This window comes from Dromiciops gliroides, chromosome 4, assembly GCF_019393635.1.
Source record: "Dromiciops gliroides isolate mDroGli1 chromosome 4, mDroGli1.pri, whole genome shotgun sequence".
Lineage (NCBI taxonomy): Eukaryota > Metazoa > Chordata > Mammalia > Microbiotheria > Microbiotheriidae > Dromiciops > Dromiciops gliroides.
This window is the reverse complement of record NC_057864.1, coordinates 36,144,029-36,163,832: the sequence shown is the minus strand read 5'-3', so window position 1 is coordinate 36,163,832 and position 19,804 is coordinate 36,144,029. Positions and strand designations below refer to the sequence as shown.

The 19,804-nt window shown below is 40.4% G+C and overlaps 1 protein-coding gene across 1 annotated transcript in view; it reads right to left on the bottom strand.

The window, feature by feature from the left end:
• Nucleotides 1–1,772, bottom strand: part of HFM1 (helicase for meiosis 1) — a 112,797-nt gene extending 111,025 nt beyond the window's left edge. The window contains exon 1 of the mRNA XM_044003107.1: nt 1,702–1,772. Coding sequence (XP_043859042.1) covers nt 1,702–1,772 — 71 coding nt within the window. The remainder of the gene's footprint in view (nt 1–1,701) is intronic.
• Between the last annotated feature and the right edge of the window lie 18,032 nt (nt 1,773–19,804).

The following is a 19,804-nucleotide window of genomic DNA, read 5'->3' as shown; positions in this document are numbered from 1 at the left end:
GATACGATTTAAGGAGGAGCAGGTTTTTCACTCACCTGGCCTGTGTTCTGGTCTATATACAACCCTAAGTCTACTTGCCATTCAACCAGGCAACACAATTTTGTTTAGCTGGGTTGAAAGCTCTAGTGAGCCTGCACCACTCCCCAGCCTGGGCCCACCACTCAAGATTTCTTCTTGGTTCCCAGCTGGGGTAGAATAACGGAATTCTGCCTCAGCTCCAGCAGAGACCCCTGTATTCTCCCCCAGCCAGCTGCTCAGCCCTCTCACCAGACTGTGAGCTCAGTTCCAGAAGATGCCGGTGCTACAGCCAATTCAGAGGCTCCGGGGATAAATTTCTCTGGTGCAGCCTGCCTGGGGCTGGATCTGTGTTGGCATGACTCGTTTGGGCTCCACTCCCATCCCAGTGCAGCAGCCCCCTCCTGCTGACCTTCTAAGATGGCTTTGGCTGGAAAATGATCTCAGCCTGTCCTTCTGTGGGTTCTGCTGTTTCAAGAATTGTCCTATGGCATTATTTGGAGTTTTTGGAGTGACTGTGTCAGGAGCTCCGAGAGCTTACTGCCTTTCCTTCACCTTTTGGAAGTTTCCTAACTGATGTGCCCGCCTCCAGTGTCTTCCCAGTCTAATGCACCTCTCATACAGCCATCAGGTACATTTCCAGCATATCCTTTGCATCATGTTACTCCCCTGCTCAAAAGCCCCCTCTCCAGGTCCTTTGTGCATACAATAAGAAGGCGAATCCTCTTTACTCGGCCTTCCCAATCTTGTCACTTACTTCTACTGCCACGGTAACCAGGCAGACCAACCTAGCTGCCTGTCCCTGAAGATGCTTTGCACAGTCTCACCTTAGCTGTTCTTCATCCACTAATTAGAAATCCTAAATGTCTTCCATTCTATCTAAATGCTTCCATCCTTTAGGACCAAAACAATTGCCTAAACCTTTCCCTGCTCATGCCAGTCTACGGATTTCTTCCTCTTAACTCTACATCATTTACTGCCTATAGTATTCCCTTGACACTTATAATAATATACCTGGTATTGCTGATCTTTTTATATGTAAATGCCTTGTGTCTCCAACTAGATGGTAAGCTCCTTGAGGGCAGTTATATTTACAAATCTTTCTTTGCTCCTCAGTGCCCTGTCCATAACAAGTGATCATAGATTTGAATGAATGGATGATTGAATAAGGCTGTATGTTCATTTCCTTCATTAAAACTGATTCTAATAAAATAATGTAGACAAGATTGTTTGTCACTAGGTAAATGCGTGTGCATGAAAATACAGACAGAACAGAATGTTTTGGACTCCCTACTCTCTAATCTTCATTCCCACTTTCTTTATTCCTCCTATCTCAGTTCTTATTCCTGTGTTCCTACATCAGTCTTACTCATCATCATTCCTGTCCCCGCTTACATCATCTCTACTGAATCCAGGACATAATATCACTCTTGGAGGTGACCTCTTTCAGGCCTTTGCCTGACCCAAAAAGAATAGGAAAAACAGAATCCAGAGATGTGAGCCATCCAAGCAAGATCTCACTCAGTTTTTAGTTTGAATCAGCTTGAGGCTAAGCATCTATGATTTCTCCATTTGTAATTTGCACATTTACCAACTATTTGATTATTTACCAAGAGAGTCATAAAACAAAAAGTCCTTAGCCAGCAATATTCTAAACAACATTTTGTTTCTATGCGGCATACTTACTCTTCAGTTTGATCTGGTCTTACAAAAAACAAACTATTCAATGAAAAGGGGCAATCATCTGAGTTAAACATTGTTGAAAATGAGCTGGTCCTCAGACTATAAAAAAGAAATGAAAATTAATTTATATATTTTGACAAAGTTTCAGAAAAACATTTCCAACTAAGTACTCTATAAATGTCAGTATGATGGAATTGGTAAAGGGCTAGGCTTGGAAAAGAGGTAAACTTAAGTTCAAGATATGCCTCTGACACAGTAACAGTATGACCCCGGACAAGTCACTTAACCACAATCGATTCCCCAAGCAAGTGCTTATAACTATAAAGATTAGGTGCCAAACTGAATGGGGAGGGAGTTTGTGTAAACTCCCAGAAGTTCTCTATCCCAAAGAAATAAAAGAATAACAGAATTTGGCAGATGACAGACTCCAATAAGTATCTTTTCTAGATCAACCCACTTCTGTGAAGGAATCTATGATACAACCCAGCAGTGATTATCCACCTTTTACTTCATTCAGACAAACTTTACTTTTGGACAGTTCTGATTGTTAGAAATATTTTTCTTTATAGAAAATCTAAGTTTGTTCCTTCATAGCTGCCACACAGTGCTCCAGATTCTTCCATGGGGAACAAGTCTAAACCCCCTTCCATGCTTTAGTCATTCAAATCCTTGAATACATTTATCATGACCTCCCAAGTCTTCTCAAACATTTCTAGTTTCTTTGGGCAATTCTCATAACATATGAGATTAAAGCCGTTTCATATTCTGCTTATTGTCTACTGGATAGTTTTAACCTATCAACATCCTTAATACATGGTGCTCCAAACAGGGTACAATGAATGGGCAGCTAAGCGGCACAGCACTGGCCCTGGAGTCAGGAGAACCTGAGTTCAAATTCAGCTTCAGATACTAGCAGTATGACTCTGGGCAAGTCCCTTAACCCTATTTGTCTCAGTTTCCTCATTTGTCAAATGATCTGGAGAAGGAAATGGCAAACCACTCCAGTATTTTTGCCAAGAAAACCCCAAATTGGGTCACGAAAAGTCAGACAAGGCTGAAATGACTGAACAAAAAACTAGGTACGATACTCCAGAACTGAATGATATTGCAACATGACCTGGGTGGAGTATTTTAGAACCATTACCTCCTTATTCCTTGAAACAAACCATGCTTTTCTTAAAGAGGTCCAAGATCTCATTAGCTTTTTTTTTTTTGGTGGGGCAATGAGGGTTAAGTGACTTGCCCAGGGTCACGCAGCTAGTAAGTGTCAAGTGTCTGAGGCTGGATTTGAACTCAGGTCCTCCTGAATCCAGGGCCAGTGCTTTATCCACTGTGCCACCTAGCTGCCCCCCTCATTAGCTTTTTTTAATGACCATATCACTAAATGAATAATACTGAGCCCAGGCTTTTTTTCATTCAAACTTTTGGCTAGCTATATCTTCACTATCTTATACTTGTGAAGCTAAGTTTATGAAGCCAAGTTTAAGTCTTCACATTTACAGCAGTTAAATGAGAATTGTACAATTGCCTAACCTACACCCCACCATCTTTTCCACAAGAACAGCTTGAGATATTTTATCAGAAATTTTTCTGAAGTCTAGGGAAACTATATCTACACCCTTCCCTTTATCTACTAGTTTAAGTAACCCTGTCAAAAAAGGAAAGGTTAGTCTGGAATGATCTGTTCCTGATAAAGCCATGTCAGTTATGACTCTATGATCCTTCTGCAGTCCTTGTTTCACATCTTCACGATCTCTGGCTCAGCAATGGCACCAGTCAGTTCTTTTGGAAGCAGCAGATGCACTTCATTTGGACTAGGGGATCTAAGCTCATCAAAGGAGACCAGGGGCTCTCTTATGATCTCCTTACTTACAACTCCTGATTAGCCACTTTTATTCTGTCCTTCCCAGTGCAAAGGCTGGCTCTGCCTTCTCTCTGTCCCCAGTCACCATCATCCTGCCTAGTCTAGGCAGTGTTCCTAGCCCTCCTTCAAAATCCTTCTCTTGTCCCCAAAGAACTTCCCTAAAGCCCACACCATTTTGTTTTGCTTGCTAAGTCCATTTTGAGCTTTGCCTCTATTTTTGGAGTACAGTGTCATATTTTTGTATCCATTCTGTTACCTGCTCCAGGTTATGTATCCTGCATACATCTTTTTTTTTTTTTTAGCAAGGCAGTTGGGGTTAAGTGACTTGCCCAGGGTCACACAGCTAGTGAGTGTTAAGTGTCTGAGGCTGGATTTGAACTCAGGTACTCCTGACTCCAGGGCCGGTGCTCTATCCACTGCGCCATCTAGCTGCCCCTGCATACATCTTTTAAGATCTAAGTGGGTTGACTGACTCCCTTTGCATCCATGTTGGTCTCTTCAGACACCCCCTAATCCCCCTTTCCTCACCAGAATTGTTTTTCTTTGTCTTCAAAAGTTCATTCTTGGGAGCTTCCTATCCCTCATGGGCTAATTTCCCCTGAACAGTTTTAATTCAGCCTATGGCAGACTATGGCAGGCAGGCTTTGGTCTCTTAAGCAACTGGTGGCACAGAGACTAGAACACTGGACCTAGAATCAGGAAGATCTGAGTTCAAATCCTGCCTGAGACATTTATCATCTGTTTGAACCTAGGCAAGTTATCTAACCTTTGACAGCCTCAGTTTCCTCAACTATAAAATGGGGATAATAATAATAATACCTATGTCACAAGGTTGTTGTGATGATCAAATTAGATATTTGTAAAAGTGCTTAGCACAGTGTCTTACACATAGTAGGCACTATATAAATGCTTATTCCCTTCCCTATTACAAACTCTAAAAGGGAGTGATTCTCATCTCCCAAGGTATCCATCATTTCCTACCCAGAAATCAATGCCTCTTTGTTCTTAAGAATCAAATCCAGAATAGAATTTTCACTAATTGGTTACTTAATCTATTCAAGGATGAAATTATCATTTGACTATTAAGTCATATCAAGAAAATATTTGCTGTTGTGCTTGACAGAAAGAGTTCCATAAGATGATTAAATACCTTGTCACTACTGTGATGCCACTGTGCCAGGCTTGTGATGTTTCCCCAAATCCTCATTTATTCCCTCTTTATCTCCAGATAATCTGTAAGGTGCCCTGGTATATACTAAGTGATGATAAAATCACTTCTGTTTCACCTTCTACTATCTTTACCCAGATGTGTTCCACAATGCTTCCCCCTTGCGTCAAGGATTTCATCATGTAAGCATATTATAGCATCATATGCTAGTCTCATCCCACAAAGTATTTATTAGTGACAACTATGAGATAAATTTGCCTCTTTTTGGAGATCTTGATCTGGACCAGATCTCACTCAGTGGTTGAGGTTCAGGATTGGAACAAAATGAAACACTTGTAGTCCTCCTAATATCCAACAAAGAAGAAGTTTCCTTAGCACTAGCATGGAAAGAAAAGGCAGCAAGGATACAGCCCTACCCCAGCTAAGTACAGTTTCTTTACCTTTATATTTTTTATTGTCACCAGCAGGTCAGGCCCAAGGTGACTGAGGATGGAGACAACTGCTCCTAGGATATGCTTTTGTACTTTAATGGCCAGAAAGCCAGAGAAATGATTTGAGGTTTAGTCCCCTGGACCAATGACTTATTGAAACACTTCCATTACCCCCTTTTTTTTGCAGGGCAATGAGGGTTAAGTGACTTGCCCAGGGTCACACAGCTAATAAGTGTCAAGTGTCTGAGGCTGGATTTGAACTCAGGCCCTCCTGAATCCAGGGCCAGTGCTTTATCCACTGTGCCACCTAGCTGCCCCACTTCCATTCATTACCTTTTAAGGGAAAACTAGCCCAGGCTGAGGGGGATAGATATTGCTCCTATAATAGACCTCTAACTTATCTTCCTTGTTAGCAACAAGCAAGCATTTAGTAGACACTCACAATGTACCCAGATACTGTGCAAGGCATTGGAGATATAAGTATAAAACCAGAAAAAAATTGTTTATACTTTAAGGTTTATAAGGACAATTAAGGTCATAGGTTACTACTGGTTCCTTTCCTGAATTTTTTTTCTTCTATCCTTAGGGGCTATTCTGCTTTTTTAATGACTCTCCATGAGGCTTAGCTTATTGAATATTTATAAGCAGTTTTCTCCCTCCCACAACTTTCCAGGTTTAAAGTCTTGTTTATGAGACTTGCAAGACTCTAGACAAGAAATTCTTACAAGTCTTTTTAGACATATTTCATGCGTATCCAGAAGTCTGTTATTATTACATGTCAGGCACTGGCCCAGGAATGCCAGTACTATTCTTCTTACCCAAAAGCTACTCTCCTTTTCTGGAGTCCTCTGCCTCTGACTGGTGCTGTGCTCCAAGGGCATCAGTTTCACTCCAAGGTTTATAATCTTTGGTGATGCTTTTTAGGTTCCTTCTAGCAATACTATCCGCACCCGTGTGCATTGTGACCATCCTGGAAAGTTTTCTAGAATTTTTTAAGTAAATTCTCTGCGAAGACAACAGACCTTTCTATTTTTGTTGTCAAGGAGAAAAAGAACTAACTGGGCCGAGACAGTCGAGTAGAGGCAGGAACCTGAACTCTCCCAACTCCCATTCAAACAATTTTAAAATAATGCCCTAAACCAAATTCTGGAGCAACAGTGCCAACATAAGGTCAGGGTGAAACAGCTTCCCAGCCCAAGACAATTCAGGAGGTCGGGAGGAAGCCACTGTCTCACTGGGGTAGTGGGCAATCCGTGAGCATAGCAACACCAGCAGCAGGCCTTGGAGGGGGTGCAACAGTGGCAGCAGCTTCAGGAGGCTAAGGGGGCCAGACAACTGATAAGAAAAAGATTACAGAAGAACCATTGCTAGCACTGGGTTCAGAGCCCTATAACATCAACCAGATGCAAGGGCAAAGAAGAGCAGCCACAGAGGAGTAGTGGCCCAGATCACAGTTCCAGATCCAAGTGGAGTAAGATAGTGACTGTAAGGGAACAAGGTTCCTTCTTGAATAAAGACCAGAGCACAGGCCACAAGAACAGTGACCACACCTCTCCTTAGAAACACCAAAAACTTACAGACCCCCTATAACTAGCTTTGAAAACAGCAGCACGAAAAACCTGAAGCTTAGGAAAAAGTCCTCTCTACCCTGGGAGCAAAGCCCAACTTTAACATAAAGTTTCAAGTCAAGAAATAGCCTGGAAAAATAAGCTAACAACAACAAAAAATAACCTAAACATAAAAAATTACTATGTTGACAGGGATAATCAATACATAAACTCAAAAGAAGGCAACGATGTCAAAAAAGGTACAAGCAAATTCTCAAAGAAAAATGTGAATTAGACACAGGCCCCAAAACAGACCTAAATGAAAGAGATAAGCAGAGAAACTGTATTTTGCTAAAAGATGTCATAAACAATGAAGTAAAATCAATACTAATCATCTATGCAACAAATGGCATAGAATCCAAATTCTTTAAGAAAAAGTTAAATGAGTTACAGGAGGAAAAAGACAGTAAAATTATACTAGTGTGGGACCTCAACTTTCCCCTCTCAGAACTAGATAAATCTAACCATAAAATAAACAAGACAGAAGTTAAAGGAAAGGAAGAGAATTTTAGAAAAGTTAGATATGATAGCTGTCTGAAGAAAATTGAATGGGAAGAAAAAGGAATATACCTTTATCTCAGCTGTACATGGCACCTTCAGAAAAAGCAACCATGTATTAGGGGGAAAAAAAACCTCACAACCCAGGGAGTTCTTTTTTTTTTTTTTTTGGTGTGTGTGTATGTTTTTTGTGGGGCAATGAGGGTTAAGTGACTTGTCCAGGGTCACACAGCTAGTAAGTCTCAAGTGTCTGAGGTGGGATTTGAACTCAGGTCCTTCTGAAACCAGAGCCAGTGTTTTATCCACTGCACCAACTAGCTGCCCCTGACCCAGGGAGTTCTTGACCTTTTTTGTGTCCTGGACTTCTCTGCCAGTCTATGGACCACTTCCTGAATAATGTTTTTAAATGAATAAAATAAAATACATAGGATAACAAAGAAAACAAATCATGGTGAAATACCATTATCAAAAATATATATTTTTTTAAACCAAATTTATAGACCCCAGGTTAAGCTCTTCTTATTCTCTCACCTGATACTTGTGACTCCTCAGGACCTTCTTTCCCTGGGTCCTAACCTCCTCTGACTAGAAAAGGTAGACAGTGAAGAGTTCTTCCCAGATCCTCCATTTTAAGGAAGGCACCCAGGCCAGCCATCTCATCATTTCCCACTCAGTTGCACTTCTCTAGTCCTCCTCATCACTCCCTGCCCCTTTCAAGGTTCTTTTTTATGGGTTGTTTTTCCCTATTAGACTGTGAGCTTCTTGAGGGCAAAGAAGGCTTCTTCCTTTCTTTCTATTCTCAACACTTAACATAGTGTCTGGAACATATTAAATGTTTGCTGACTGACTACTTAATCATTTTTGGAGGACAAACAGCTGCTTCCTCCTCAGAGCAGCCAGCTCCCATCTCCTAGTATTAGCAATTCAATTGTGAGGTAGTCCTTTTTCCTTTCCTCCTTGGTGTGACAATCTTCCATTCTCCAACCTACAGATGAAGGTCAGAATTCACCTCTTCTTTAGATCCTTTTACACTTTTACTTCTTTCTTTTCACATTGACAGCTCACTTCCAGTTTTGTTTTGTTTTTAGAAACATTTCACTGTCCCCAATGACCTGGAGTGGAGAGAATCATTCTGAGTCCCTTCACATTCTCTCCTAGAAAACCAGCCTTCATTTTGGACATAGCTGGGAGTCACTTAGCCATGTCAGAAATATAAAGATGGCATACTCAGTGAAAGTTACTACAAATTCCTTCCTGCTCTCCATACTTATTAGAATTAGAATCTAGGCGGGCAGCTAGGTGGCATAGTAGATAGAGCACCGGCCCTGGATTCAGGAATACCTGAGTTCAAATCTGGCCTCAGACACTTAACACTTACTACCTGTGTGACCCTGGGCAAGTCACTTAACCCCCATTGCCCCTCAAAAAAAAAAAAAGAATTAGAATCTTCAGTCTTTATCTTTTAAACTGTTTGTGAGAGATTACAACCCACCTGGTTAACTGACATGAACAGCATGACATAATATCTTTAACAGCTTTTACACACTTTCCCTTTTCTTACATAAAATTCTTTCTTTAGCCTATCAATTTGTTTTCCTTACCTTTTCTGGCTTACCTTGCTTAGCAAATACCTTTCCTTTTTAAGTCCTTCTCTTCAATCTTTTTCCTCATTTGGAATGAATCCTTCAAATTGTAACCTCCTTTATCACCTTCAACTCTCAATGTTTTTATAATACCTATCTTTGCCTCTATCACCCCTTCCCAGCCAGCTATCCCTTATAACAAAGACTTTTTTTTTAAAGAGAAGAAAAAATAATTCCGCAAAAACAATTAACACATTTTTTTTTAAGTGAGGCAATTGGGGTTAAGTGACTTGCCCAGGGTCACACAGCTAGTAAGTGTTAAGTGTCTGAGGCTGGATTTGAACTCAGGTACTCCTGACTCCAGGGCCGGTGCTCTATCCACTGCGCCACCTAGCTGCCCCAACACATTTTTTAAAACTGATGTCATAGGTAAAGTCCTACCCCTGTGAAGTCCCAATTCTACAAAGGAGTGGAAGAAGGTATCTTCTCATATCTGGAGTCAAGCTTATTCTTTATAATTTTGCAATATTCATGTCAATTGTTTTACAGTAGTTGTTCTTTCCATTTATATTTTTGCAGTTGTGTATATTGTTTTTCCCTGGCTCTGGTTACTTTTTTTTCCCCATAAATTCTGAGAAGTCCTTATGCTTCTCTGCCATATAGCACAGTCACATTCTAATACATTTATTTACCATAACTTGTTTAGCCATTAGCCAATCTATAGCCATCTACTCTGTTTCCAATTCTTTGCCATCATAAATGTTGCTATAAATATTTTGATATAAATGGAGCCTTTATTTATGTCAGTGAGCCCCCATAGGTATATACCCAGCAGTGAAATCTGAGTCAAAAGGGATGAACATTTTAGTCACTTTATTTGCATAATCCCAAACTGCTTTCCAGAAAGGATGTAGGCCTCAGGTTATTCAGCTCTTCTGTTAGTCAGGCTTACAATGAAACTCAGACAACATAGAAGAAAATCTGAAGTCAAAGTCAAATGATTTCTTGCCCTCCCTCACTTCTGTCTGATTGCTGATGCAAAGCTCTTGCCACCATTCTACGCTTGCTATAAAAAGTACTTTCTAAAATAAAACTTGAAAAGAAATATGTTTGGCCTATGCTGCCCCAAACATGAGTTTAAAAGTTGCTGATCCTCTGTCTATAAATGTTCCCATGATTCTTACTTATTCACCAAAAGATAGAAAATGGGAAGACTAAACAAACTACAAATTAAAGAAAAGGTTTCATTAGACTAATTTTCCAACATATAAACAACCAAATTACCAAAACAAAATATTATCCTCTTTCAAGATTTGATACAAGAGATTAGTAACTCTTCTTTTTTTTGGAGAGGGAGAGGGGTCATATAAGAAAGAAATGTTGCTTTCACCTCTGATGCACTGGCATTAGCATTTAGATAAAATTTTTTAAAAAATCTTTTTCACTCTTGGGATAAATTTGAAGTCTTAGCCCTAAATACTTTCAGCTTCAATTTAACTATGTGAACTATTTTATAGTTCAAGGTTCACATAACAAAATCTCTGAGTATTCTGAGAGATGAGAAATTTGAGTATTTTTGCTATGCAAACAAATATTTTTAAAATGTAGCACTTAAAACTCAGTTTATATTTTATCATGTTTATGATATTTAGAAATGAGTTAGAATTAAGACAGTTTTAAGCTTAGATTATTATAAGCCTTTATTTTTCATTTGTAGTATATTTACCACAAAACAAAACAAACATGACCAAAGATCTTTTTTTATTCATTTGTTCGATTTTTTTTATTTCTCCTACAATTAGTCATCATTAAAATTTTATACTTTGATAGATCGATTATCTCATCTATGCAGAGTCTCCCCACCAGCAAAAATTGCAATTAAATTCTTAGCTTTAAACTAGTTTCAAGATCATTCTCTAATTTTGTAATTGTAACATTTGGTACTCATACCTATACCTACACTTATTTCTGCAACTAATCTTCTATTGTACCTAGACACTTAGAATAATGCTCGTTTACAAACTTACACTTTCAAATTTATTTTATTTTAACTTATTTGATTTCAAGTTTATTTACATTAAATTTATTCATCAGCCTTGAAAATATAAATATATTGATAGAAATCCACAGTGTAACTCTGGAGAATGTCACCTGTGAAGGGTAGCTTTCGTTGTCCAGGCATTACTCAGGAGCTAAATCATTCCCAGGGCTACACTTGGAAAATGGTTTAGGGTGTGCTATTTTATTTGCTCCCTACCCTGTCCTCTGAACTAAAAGGAAATGCTTGTCCCTCTGGACTATAAATCCCAGGATGCCAGTCCCTTCTAAACCCCCTGACTTTTGAGTGGCACCTGGTCCACTATGACAATGTAACTTAAGAGACCTGATGTTAAACTCTGCATAAATGGCACCCAACGTACTCTTAGGATTCCCCCCTTCACTAACCAAATGAATGAGGAGCTCACTGTGTCCCCCTCCCTGTAATAAACAAGATAGTCAAGCTCCCACTCCCAGTGTGATCAGCCCTCAGGTGGGAAGGCTCCCAGAGATTCCTCCAAGGTACCACTCTTAAGTATGTCATTAACAGGAGCCCCCACCTGGTGTGGCCAGAAGCCCCGGAGACCCCTCCTTCGGGGATGCGACTGGGTTACAACTAAAACACCAGCAATAACTCACATCTATTAGCAGCAGCTCAGGGGCATGCCCCAATCACAGGTGGTCCCTCGGCAGCCAACCAGGCTAAGGGATGGAGAGAGCTAATGTAGCGCTTTAAGGTGTGCAGGCGCTGCACATGTTATCTCAGGAGAAATCAGACATACAACGGGGAGAGACAGCCCATCAATCAACAACCATGTATGCATTACTTTAAGGTGTGCAAAGCACTTTATAAAATATTATCTCATTAAAAATCAGAAATAGGACAGATGCCTGATCAGTCAATCAGCAGCCATCATTAATAGCTAACACGCATCGCTTTGAGATTTGATTTACAAATATTCTCATTAAAAATCAGAAATATGGGGCAGCTAGGTGGCGAAGTGGATAGAGCACTGGCTCTGGATTCAGCAGGACCTGAATTCAAATCCGACCTCAGACACTTGACACTTACTAGTCGCCCCCCCCCAAATCAGAAATACAAGATACAGGATCAATCAATCAACAGCCATTACTAATAAGAGTTAAAATTTATTCATCACTTTAAGGTCTGCAAAGCACTTTACAAAATATTATCTCATTAAAAATCAGAAAAACGACAGAAACCTGGTCAATCATCACTTCTAATCAACAACCACTTCTAATAACAGTTAAAATGTATGCATCACTTTAAGGTTTGCAAAGCACTCTGCAAATATTGTCATTAAAAATCAGAAATACAAGTTACCTTATCAATCCATCAGTCAATGGATTAGCCATCATTATTAATGGCTAACGCGTATCACTTTAAGATTTGCAAAACACTTTACAAATATTATCTCCTTGAGAATCAGAAATGCAAGATACCCGATCACTCAATCAACAGCCATCACTAATAATAGTTAATGCTGATGTATCACTTTAAGATTTGCAAAGCGCTTTACAAATATTCTCCTTAAAAATCTATAATACAACAGATACCGATGCCTCGATCTGGGGCCATTCTGGAGAACAGCTGACGCGCATGCGTGGGTACAACCAGACACGCGGCCTGGGAGAGACCCGTGACGGGCCGAACCAGGGCTCCGGTAACAACGCGGACGTTTCCGCGTCTCTTGGGGGCCGGACGAGCGCAGTGCAACCTCCACAACCACCCCGGGAGGCGGGTGTTCCTATTATCCCCATTTTACAGGTGAGGAAACTGAGGCCCAGGGAACTGGGAGGCAGAGGCTGGATTTGAACCCAGCTCCTCTCTGGCGTTCTTTCCACTCTTCTGCTTCCCTTTACAGAGGAGGAAACTGAGGCCCAGAGACGCGTGGTGCTCCCCCCGAGGTCACCCAGGACTCAGGACCCTGGACCACCCTGGCCCCAAGCCCAGGCCCTAGGCCGTCCTTACCTCCCGGGGTCAGTCGGAGAGTCCATCTGTCCGTAGCCGTCGACCTCGTCAGTCTGTCAGGGACTGGGAAGCTGCTCTCTGGCCTCGCGCCTCAGCACCTCAGGACCAGGCGGAGCCGATCCCCGAGTTATCCACCCGGCCCCGCCCCCAGGCAGAGACTAAATCAGGTGAGCCGAGCTCCGAGTCATCGATATGCCAAGCCTCCCCAACCTAGTCTCTTCTTAGGTTCATATACATAAAGCCGACATCTGAGGGTCAGAGGTTGAATCTCACCCATCAGATTAAAATTCCCAATCATAAGTTTTGAAAACGCTGTTTAAAAATTTTTTATTTAACATTCATTTTTTAAAAATTTTGATTTCCAAATTCCTTTCCTCCCTCCAGAACTTCCCCCACCTGTTAAGAAGGCAAAGAAATATATCAATTATACATGTGATGTCATATAAAACATACCTCCATATTAGCCAAGTTACAAAAAAAAAGTAAAGAAAGTTTAAAAAAGAAAAGAAACACTTCAATCTGTGCTCAGAATTCATCAGTTTTCTCTCTGAGATGGATAGCATTTTTCATCATGAATCCTTTGGAGTTGTCATGCATCATTGCATTGATCAGAACAGCTAAGTCATTCACAGTTGACCCAAGAAATAGGCCTCTGTCCTTGGCATTTTCGTTTGTCTTTTTCCATTCCAAGTGGAGAGAGTTAACTCTCCAACTTTGGGAATTTTGAAGGGTCAGGAGATCAAGCCACAAGAATCTGGAAATTGGAGTCCAGGCCAAGGGTTTTCAGGAAGAGCAGCATGACGCCCAGAGGAGCAAGGAGTGACCTTTGGGAACAACATTCTGGACCTGGGCCAGCAGTAATTGAGAAGAGAATTTGGTGGGACCAAAGCTGTTTAGTTGCTGAGAGAAGTTTTGAACATACTTCATCCAAAGACCAGAGTGGTTGTAGGAAACCGTATGTCCCTTGAGATATTAGGGGAGGAATCTTGCACATTTGTTCAACTATGTAGTAAATAATCCCATTGTAAAGAGATGCTAAGAGGTTAAATAGAACTGGGGTGCTAGTCTTTAGTCCCTAACAATGGGAAGAAGCATTCAGTGGGGACTCCTGCCAACAGCATTAAAGAGATAACCCATAGGGGCAGCTAGGTGGTGCAGTGGATAAAGCGTCGGCCCTGGATTCAGGAGGACCTGAGTTCAAATCCAGCCTCAGACACTTGACACTTACTAGCTGTGTGACCCTGGGCAAGTCACTTAACCCTCATTGCTCTGCAAAAAAAAAAAAAAAGAAAGAAAGAAAAAGAAAACAAGAGATAACCCATAAACCCCTCAGGGTACTCTTGAGCCCTGGAGGATAGATGTAGGCTTCTTGCCTACTCTTTGAGAGTGAACCAGAGCTTACTCACCAAGCTACTATGTTCAGAATCTGAGATAAATTGTCTTTTTTTTTTTAAATGTCATTAACCAGTGGGCCTTGCCTGACCTTGAAGAGAAAAAGATAGAAAGTGCACAAAAACTGAGTGAATGGAGGAAAAGTCTCCACTTAGATTTAACTATCTAGGAGATAAGAGAAGGAGAAGAGGAGGAATTTAAATGATTTTAGTGAGGCAGAACTTGGGAACTGCAGAAAGGCTGGGGAAGAACTAATGAAAATCTGAATTACTGTTTCTAGACCTGTGAATTGAGCAATAAAATTAAAAAAATTTAAACTGGGTTTAGGTAAGGATATTCTGGCTGAAAACAGTTGCTAAAAGGCAGTGAATAGGATTCAGGAAGACTCCAGGGAGATTGGCATGGAGGGATTAATATGGGTTACTTCTCAACTGCAGGTCCAGTTATAACTGGAATTATGAATTAATCGTAACAGTGGTTGATCTTTCTATAACACTTTAAGCAATAACAGAAGAATTAAGAGAGAGCAGCAGCTGGTTATTCCATGAATCACTGATATAGACAAATGTGAGAAATAGGTGCAGACCACCTTCTCCAAATAAGTTCTTTCAGAGGCAACGAAGGTGTGACAAAAGCTTTTTATTACATTCTCATGAGAATGGGCACCCACAGTAAAAACAATAGGTGAGCTAAGAGTGAGCAGCCTATATTTATCCTAAGCCCCAACACAGTAAGTCCCTCCCCTGAGTCACCATAGGTTGATTAAGTCAGGTTCACAATCTTCCCAGAAGAGTTCTAACGAAATTCTCCTTGACATATTACTCCTCCCAGCCACATACACCTTCATGCAACACATGATCAAAAATGGGGCGGAGATTTTAGGCATAGGTGGAGAAGTTAATATTAATAAGTCTATTAAGGAAGTCCAGTGGTGACTCGGTTTGAACTTTTACCTACTTTTACTAGAACACCGGTGAGAGTCAGTTCAAACTGGTTTTTACCAGTTCTCCCTCTAACCCTGAAAAACTTAGTTTTCTCAAATTCTTGAGTTGACATAATTCATTTGATAATATTGCCTTGCTGTTCTTTATATGGGCATGCTTTTCCCTAGCTAAGAGTCTACTACTTTAATAGGTTGTTACTGTATCTCACGACAAAGAAAGGATGTGATATAGAAAAGAGGAAGGGCAATGGGATAGGGAGCCGGGGGTGTGGGTTCAAAATGCCCTCTTGGCCTCTTAACTGGCTACCTCCCCTTTAGTAAGTTCTTTCATGGTTTGATGCTCCAACTTACTCATCTACAAAAAGAAGGGCTAGACCTCATGACAAAGACAGGAAAAGATTCCCCGCTTCTAAATCTTTGAGTCTTGTGTTTATTAATTGCTGGACAGTACCATTACTCCCAGAACAGCTAAATGGCACTGTGAGTAAAACACTGGGCCTATAGTCAGAAAGACCTGAGTCAAATCCAGCTTCAGACACTTATTAGCTGTGTGACTCTGTGTAAGTCACTTTTCCCTGTTTTCTTCAGTTTCCTCATCTGTAAAATGAGCTGGAAAAAGAACTGGCAAACCACTCGAGTCTCTTTACTAAGAAAACCCCAAATTGGGTCATGTTGCGTTAGACAAGATCGAACAACCACATCTTCCATTGATGTCTGAAGCGGTGCAAAGTAAAATGGAAAAGTTGCAACTTTGTTCTCCTAATTTTGTCTCCTAATTAACAAGCCACCTGAAACTCTTGATTCTGAAATGAATTAATGCTATATTAAAAAAATACTGCCAAAACCCACAAGCACGCGTTCACACTTTCTAATCCACCCACACAAGCAGTACTGGGCAGGCTGCCATGGGGGAGGAGGGGAGAAGCTTCCTTTTCCAGGCAAAATGCCTTGTATCACAAGTCATCTGGGCTAGTGTTGACTAAATAAATTGCTTTACGGGCTTGGACTTGAAATCCAGTCAAGTTTCTTTTTTTTTTCCAGACCATTTTTCTGAAATCATATGATGATACTAAAAAAATGTGTAACTGATATTTCTCCAAATATAAGGAAAATGGAAGGTTTAATTGATATGGAACGTGATGATTCTGGAGAAGTTTACTCTCGTTTTGGTTTTGTTTTGTTTTTTTAAATATTAGAAAAGTATCTTTTTTACAAATCTTTTAGTCTTAGGCAGACTTCCTTTTTCATTTGCAACATCTGCTGTAAGCTGACCATACTTTAAAATCTAACACAGAACACAAACAATTTATTTTTAAAGCTATTTTTCTTCTTAGATTCTCATCCCCAGGTGGCAACTCTCCCTCCCCATTAGTATACAGAAATCACATAAAATATATAGCAAACCTGCTTCTAAACATCTCTGAAAGAATTTAATTTTTGATTTCCCCCAAGCCTAACATCTGATCTGCCATATGTTTTGAGTCTTTCCAGCTTGCAAAGATCACATAGCAAGTCATAAACCTGCATGTTCTAAAGAATGTGACTAGAAGATCAAAAACACCAGGAAATTATGGGTCAGTGATCTATATGCAAATAGGAGAACACGCATCCCTCCAAATAGAAATCTGTTACAAAGCTGAAATGTTCTATTTAAGTTACAAATTGTTTAAAAAACAGCCTGAACAGTTTTTAAGCAGAATGTCAAGATTGATTTACAATAGTTCTTTCTTAAGAGAGTTTCTCAGAAGGAGTTTATCTGAGCTTGCCCATCTGAGCTATTATTCCCTTCCTCTTGCTAGTTTGTCTTTCTGCAAGATGGTGGTGAAATAGAAAACTCTCCCTAAATGGCTTTATGAACTATAAATAATATAAATAATAAACCAAAAGAATAACTCAAGATGGAGTCATTCGCCCACATTAGGCGATCAGTTCCCATTATTAACTTAATGAATTTAAAAGGGGATAAGTCTTTGTTTGGAACTTTTGATTACCTTTCCCTACAGAGGGTATAAGCAAACTCTTTGGTACCTACTGGAGTATAGATTTCACTGATGGGGACTACTTCAAAACTCTTTCGAGAATGAGATCTTATGAGGGGAGCCATCCTTTTGTGCTATTTTATAAAAGAAAACTAACAAACTGCTCAACCCTTTTTCCTTTATCCCATCTCATTTTTTGTTTTCTACAGAAAACCCTGAGATCACAGCATGTAGGGTGAGGATAGAAGATATTAATGGTTGCCTTGTGGCAGAAGCACATGGCTGAGGCAGATACGTGCCTGCCAATATGGCCCTAGGAAAAAGTTCATGAATAATATTGAGTTACTTATCTCAGTCCTACAGAGACAGTGTTGCATCAGCCTATGTCGAAGCTCTGCACAGAAGAACTATGTGGACAAATGATCCGAGCTCCCAGGGTTACCTCTTTCAACGGCACTAAATTTGAGTCCTAGAATCTGGTCTCCTAGCCAGATAAGGGGGGTTTTCTAGGCAATGTGATCCACTATCCAACCTCATAGAGAAAGAAGAATTTCCTGGAAAGTTTTGCCTTAACAAATAACTCCAGGTTTAAGAGTTTGGGAATCCAGTCTTCTGTTGAGGGCAGGGGAATTTGCTAAGTAGTGTGCTTCTTGATAATGGAAGAAATTCACACAAATAGGACCCAGTGCTAGAGAAATCAGAAGCAAGGGATTGTAGACTAGGCAAGGACCTGGACTTGGTAATTCGCTATTACTGAGCATTATTTGAATGACATCTGCCCCAAGGGACCTACAACTGTGTGGTGTTTCTGACTGCCCATCCAGTATCCCCTCTGAGTAGTAATGCAAGGCTGACTGTCTGCAGAGGTTTCTGTGGAACTCCACAAAATATCAGTGTTATCTATCTAGCAGCCTCGTCTTCATTCCCTTCCCTCTCCAAACCGTGGGGTGGCACATAGTCTGCCAGACTTTAGGTTCTTTGTGAAAAGTGAAGAGAATTGTATGGTTGACTATTTGTTGTCAATTGTGAGTCTTCTTTGTGTTTTTGGCATTTGTTTAGCTTCTTCAGAGTTTTGTTCACTTTCTGTATTTTCTGGAGGTAGAATAAAGATTATCTTATAATTGATAAATGCATTTGTTGGTATAAGGACTGGATACCCCTTTTTGCCCTTATCTGTGGAAACAGACCAAGACATGAATTAATTTCTGAGATTTCCCAAATTCTTTTTTTTTTTGGTGAGGCAATTGGGGTTAGGTGACTTGCCTAGGGTCACACAGCTAGTAAGTGTTAAGTGTCTGAGGCGGGATTTGAACTCAGGTCCTCCTGACTGCCAAAAGAGTCAACCTGGCTCTCTCTTCCAGAGGCAAGACAAAAGTCAAGACTGGTGATGGCCCAAGATGCAGTGGGTGACCTTGGTGTCTCTGATGTCTGACCCAGCTCTAAGTGCTCCACAGTTCCTGCTTCCGCTGCCTTCATGGCCACTGGCACAAACTGTTCTCATCCACCCATTCCACTAGTTAACATAGTGCTAGGAACGCTAGCTAGAGTAATAAGACATGAAAAAAATTGAAGGAATAAGTTGTGAGGGCCAAATTTAATATAGGGAGAGTTCATTGAGTGGCTCACCGTAATATTGGGGTCCCAGAAATAATAAGGGACCTCTAGGCCCAAAGCTCCCTCCCCTCCAAACTGCCTTTTTAAATGTTTCTCCCAGGCCAATAAGAAAGGAGCCTGACAGCCTCTTTTCCACAAATGAATCAGGTTTTATTAATGGGGATAAAATAAACAGCAAAGGTGAAATTAATAAAAATCAAAGATAAGGGAATAGGGAAAATGAAATACAGATAATCCCCCTAACTCTAACCTAAGTCTATACAATCCCCAAACTTGCTTCCAGTTCGGCTAATTCAAAAGAAAGCAGGGCTTTTATGTTAACTCACCACCTGGGGCTCATAGCGTCAATGGAAAAAACAGCTTATAGCCAGGGCCACCAGGAGAGTGACTCAGGAAGAGACTGAACTCCCCTCAGCGAGCGTTTAATCTTCCTCCCCCAAAAGGGGAGGTCCTTCAAAACTGCCTGTGGAAAGTGGTTTCTCCTGCTGACAGCAGCATATGTCACTTCAGGGCAGGACAAGTGTAGCTCATCCAATCAGACAGCCAAATTCCAATAATCTTACCACAAAGTATAAGCAAAGAATAAACTATCATTTATTTTCAGATGGTATGATGGTATACTTAGAGAATCAACTAAAATAATTGGAATAATTAATAACTTTGGAAAAGTTTCAGGATAAAAAAATCCACATAAATTGTTAGCATTCCTATACATAATCAGCTAAACTCATAAGGAAGACCTAGAAAGAGATAATATTGTTCAGTTGCTCAGCATGTTTGACTCTTTTATGACCCCATGTGGGGTTTTCTTGAGTGGTTTGCCATTTCCTTCTCCAGATTATTTTATAGATGAGGTACTGAGGCAAATAAGATTAAGTGATTTGCCTAGGGTCACACATCTAGTATGTTCCTGAGGCTGGATTTGAACTCAAGAAGATGAGTCTTCCTGATGCCAAGCCCAGTGATCTTGTGTTACTTAGTTTCCATTCAAAACAAC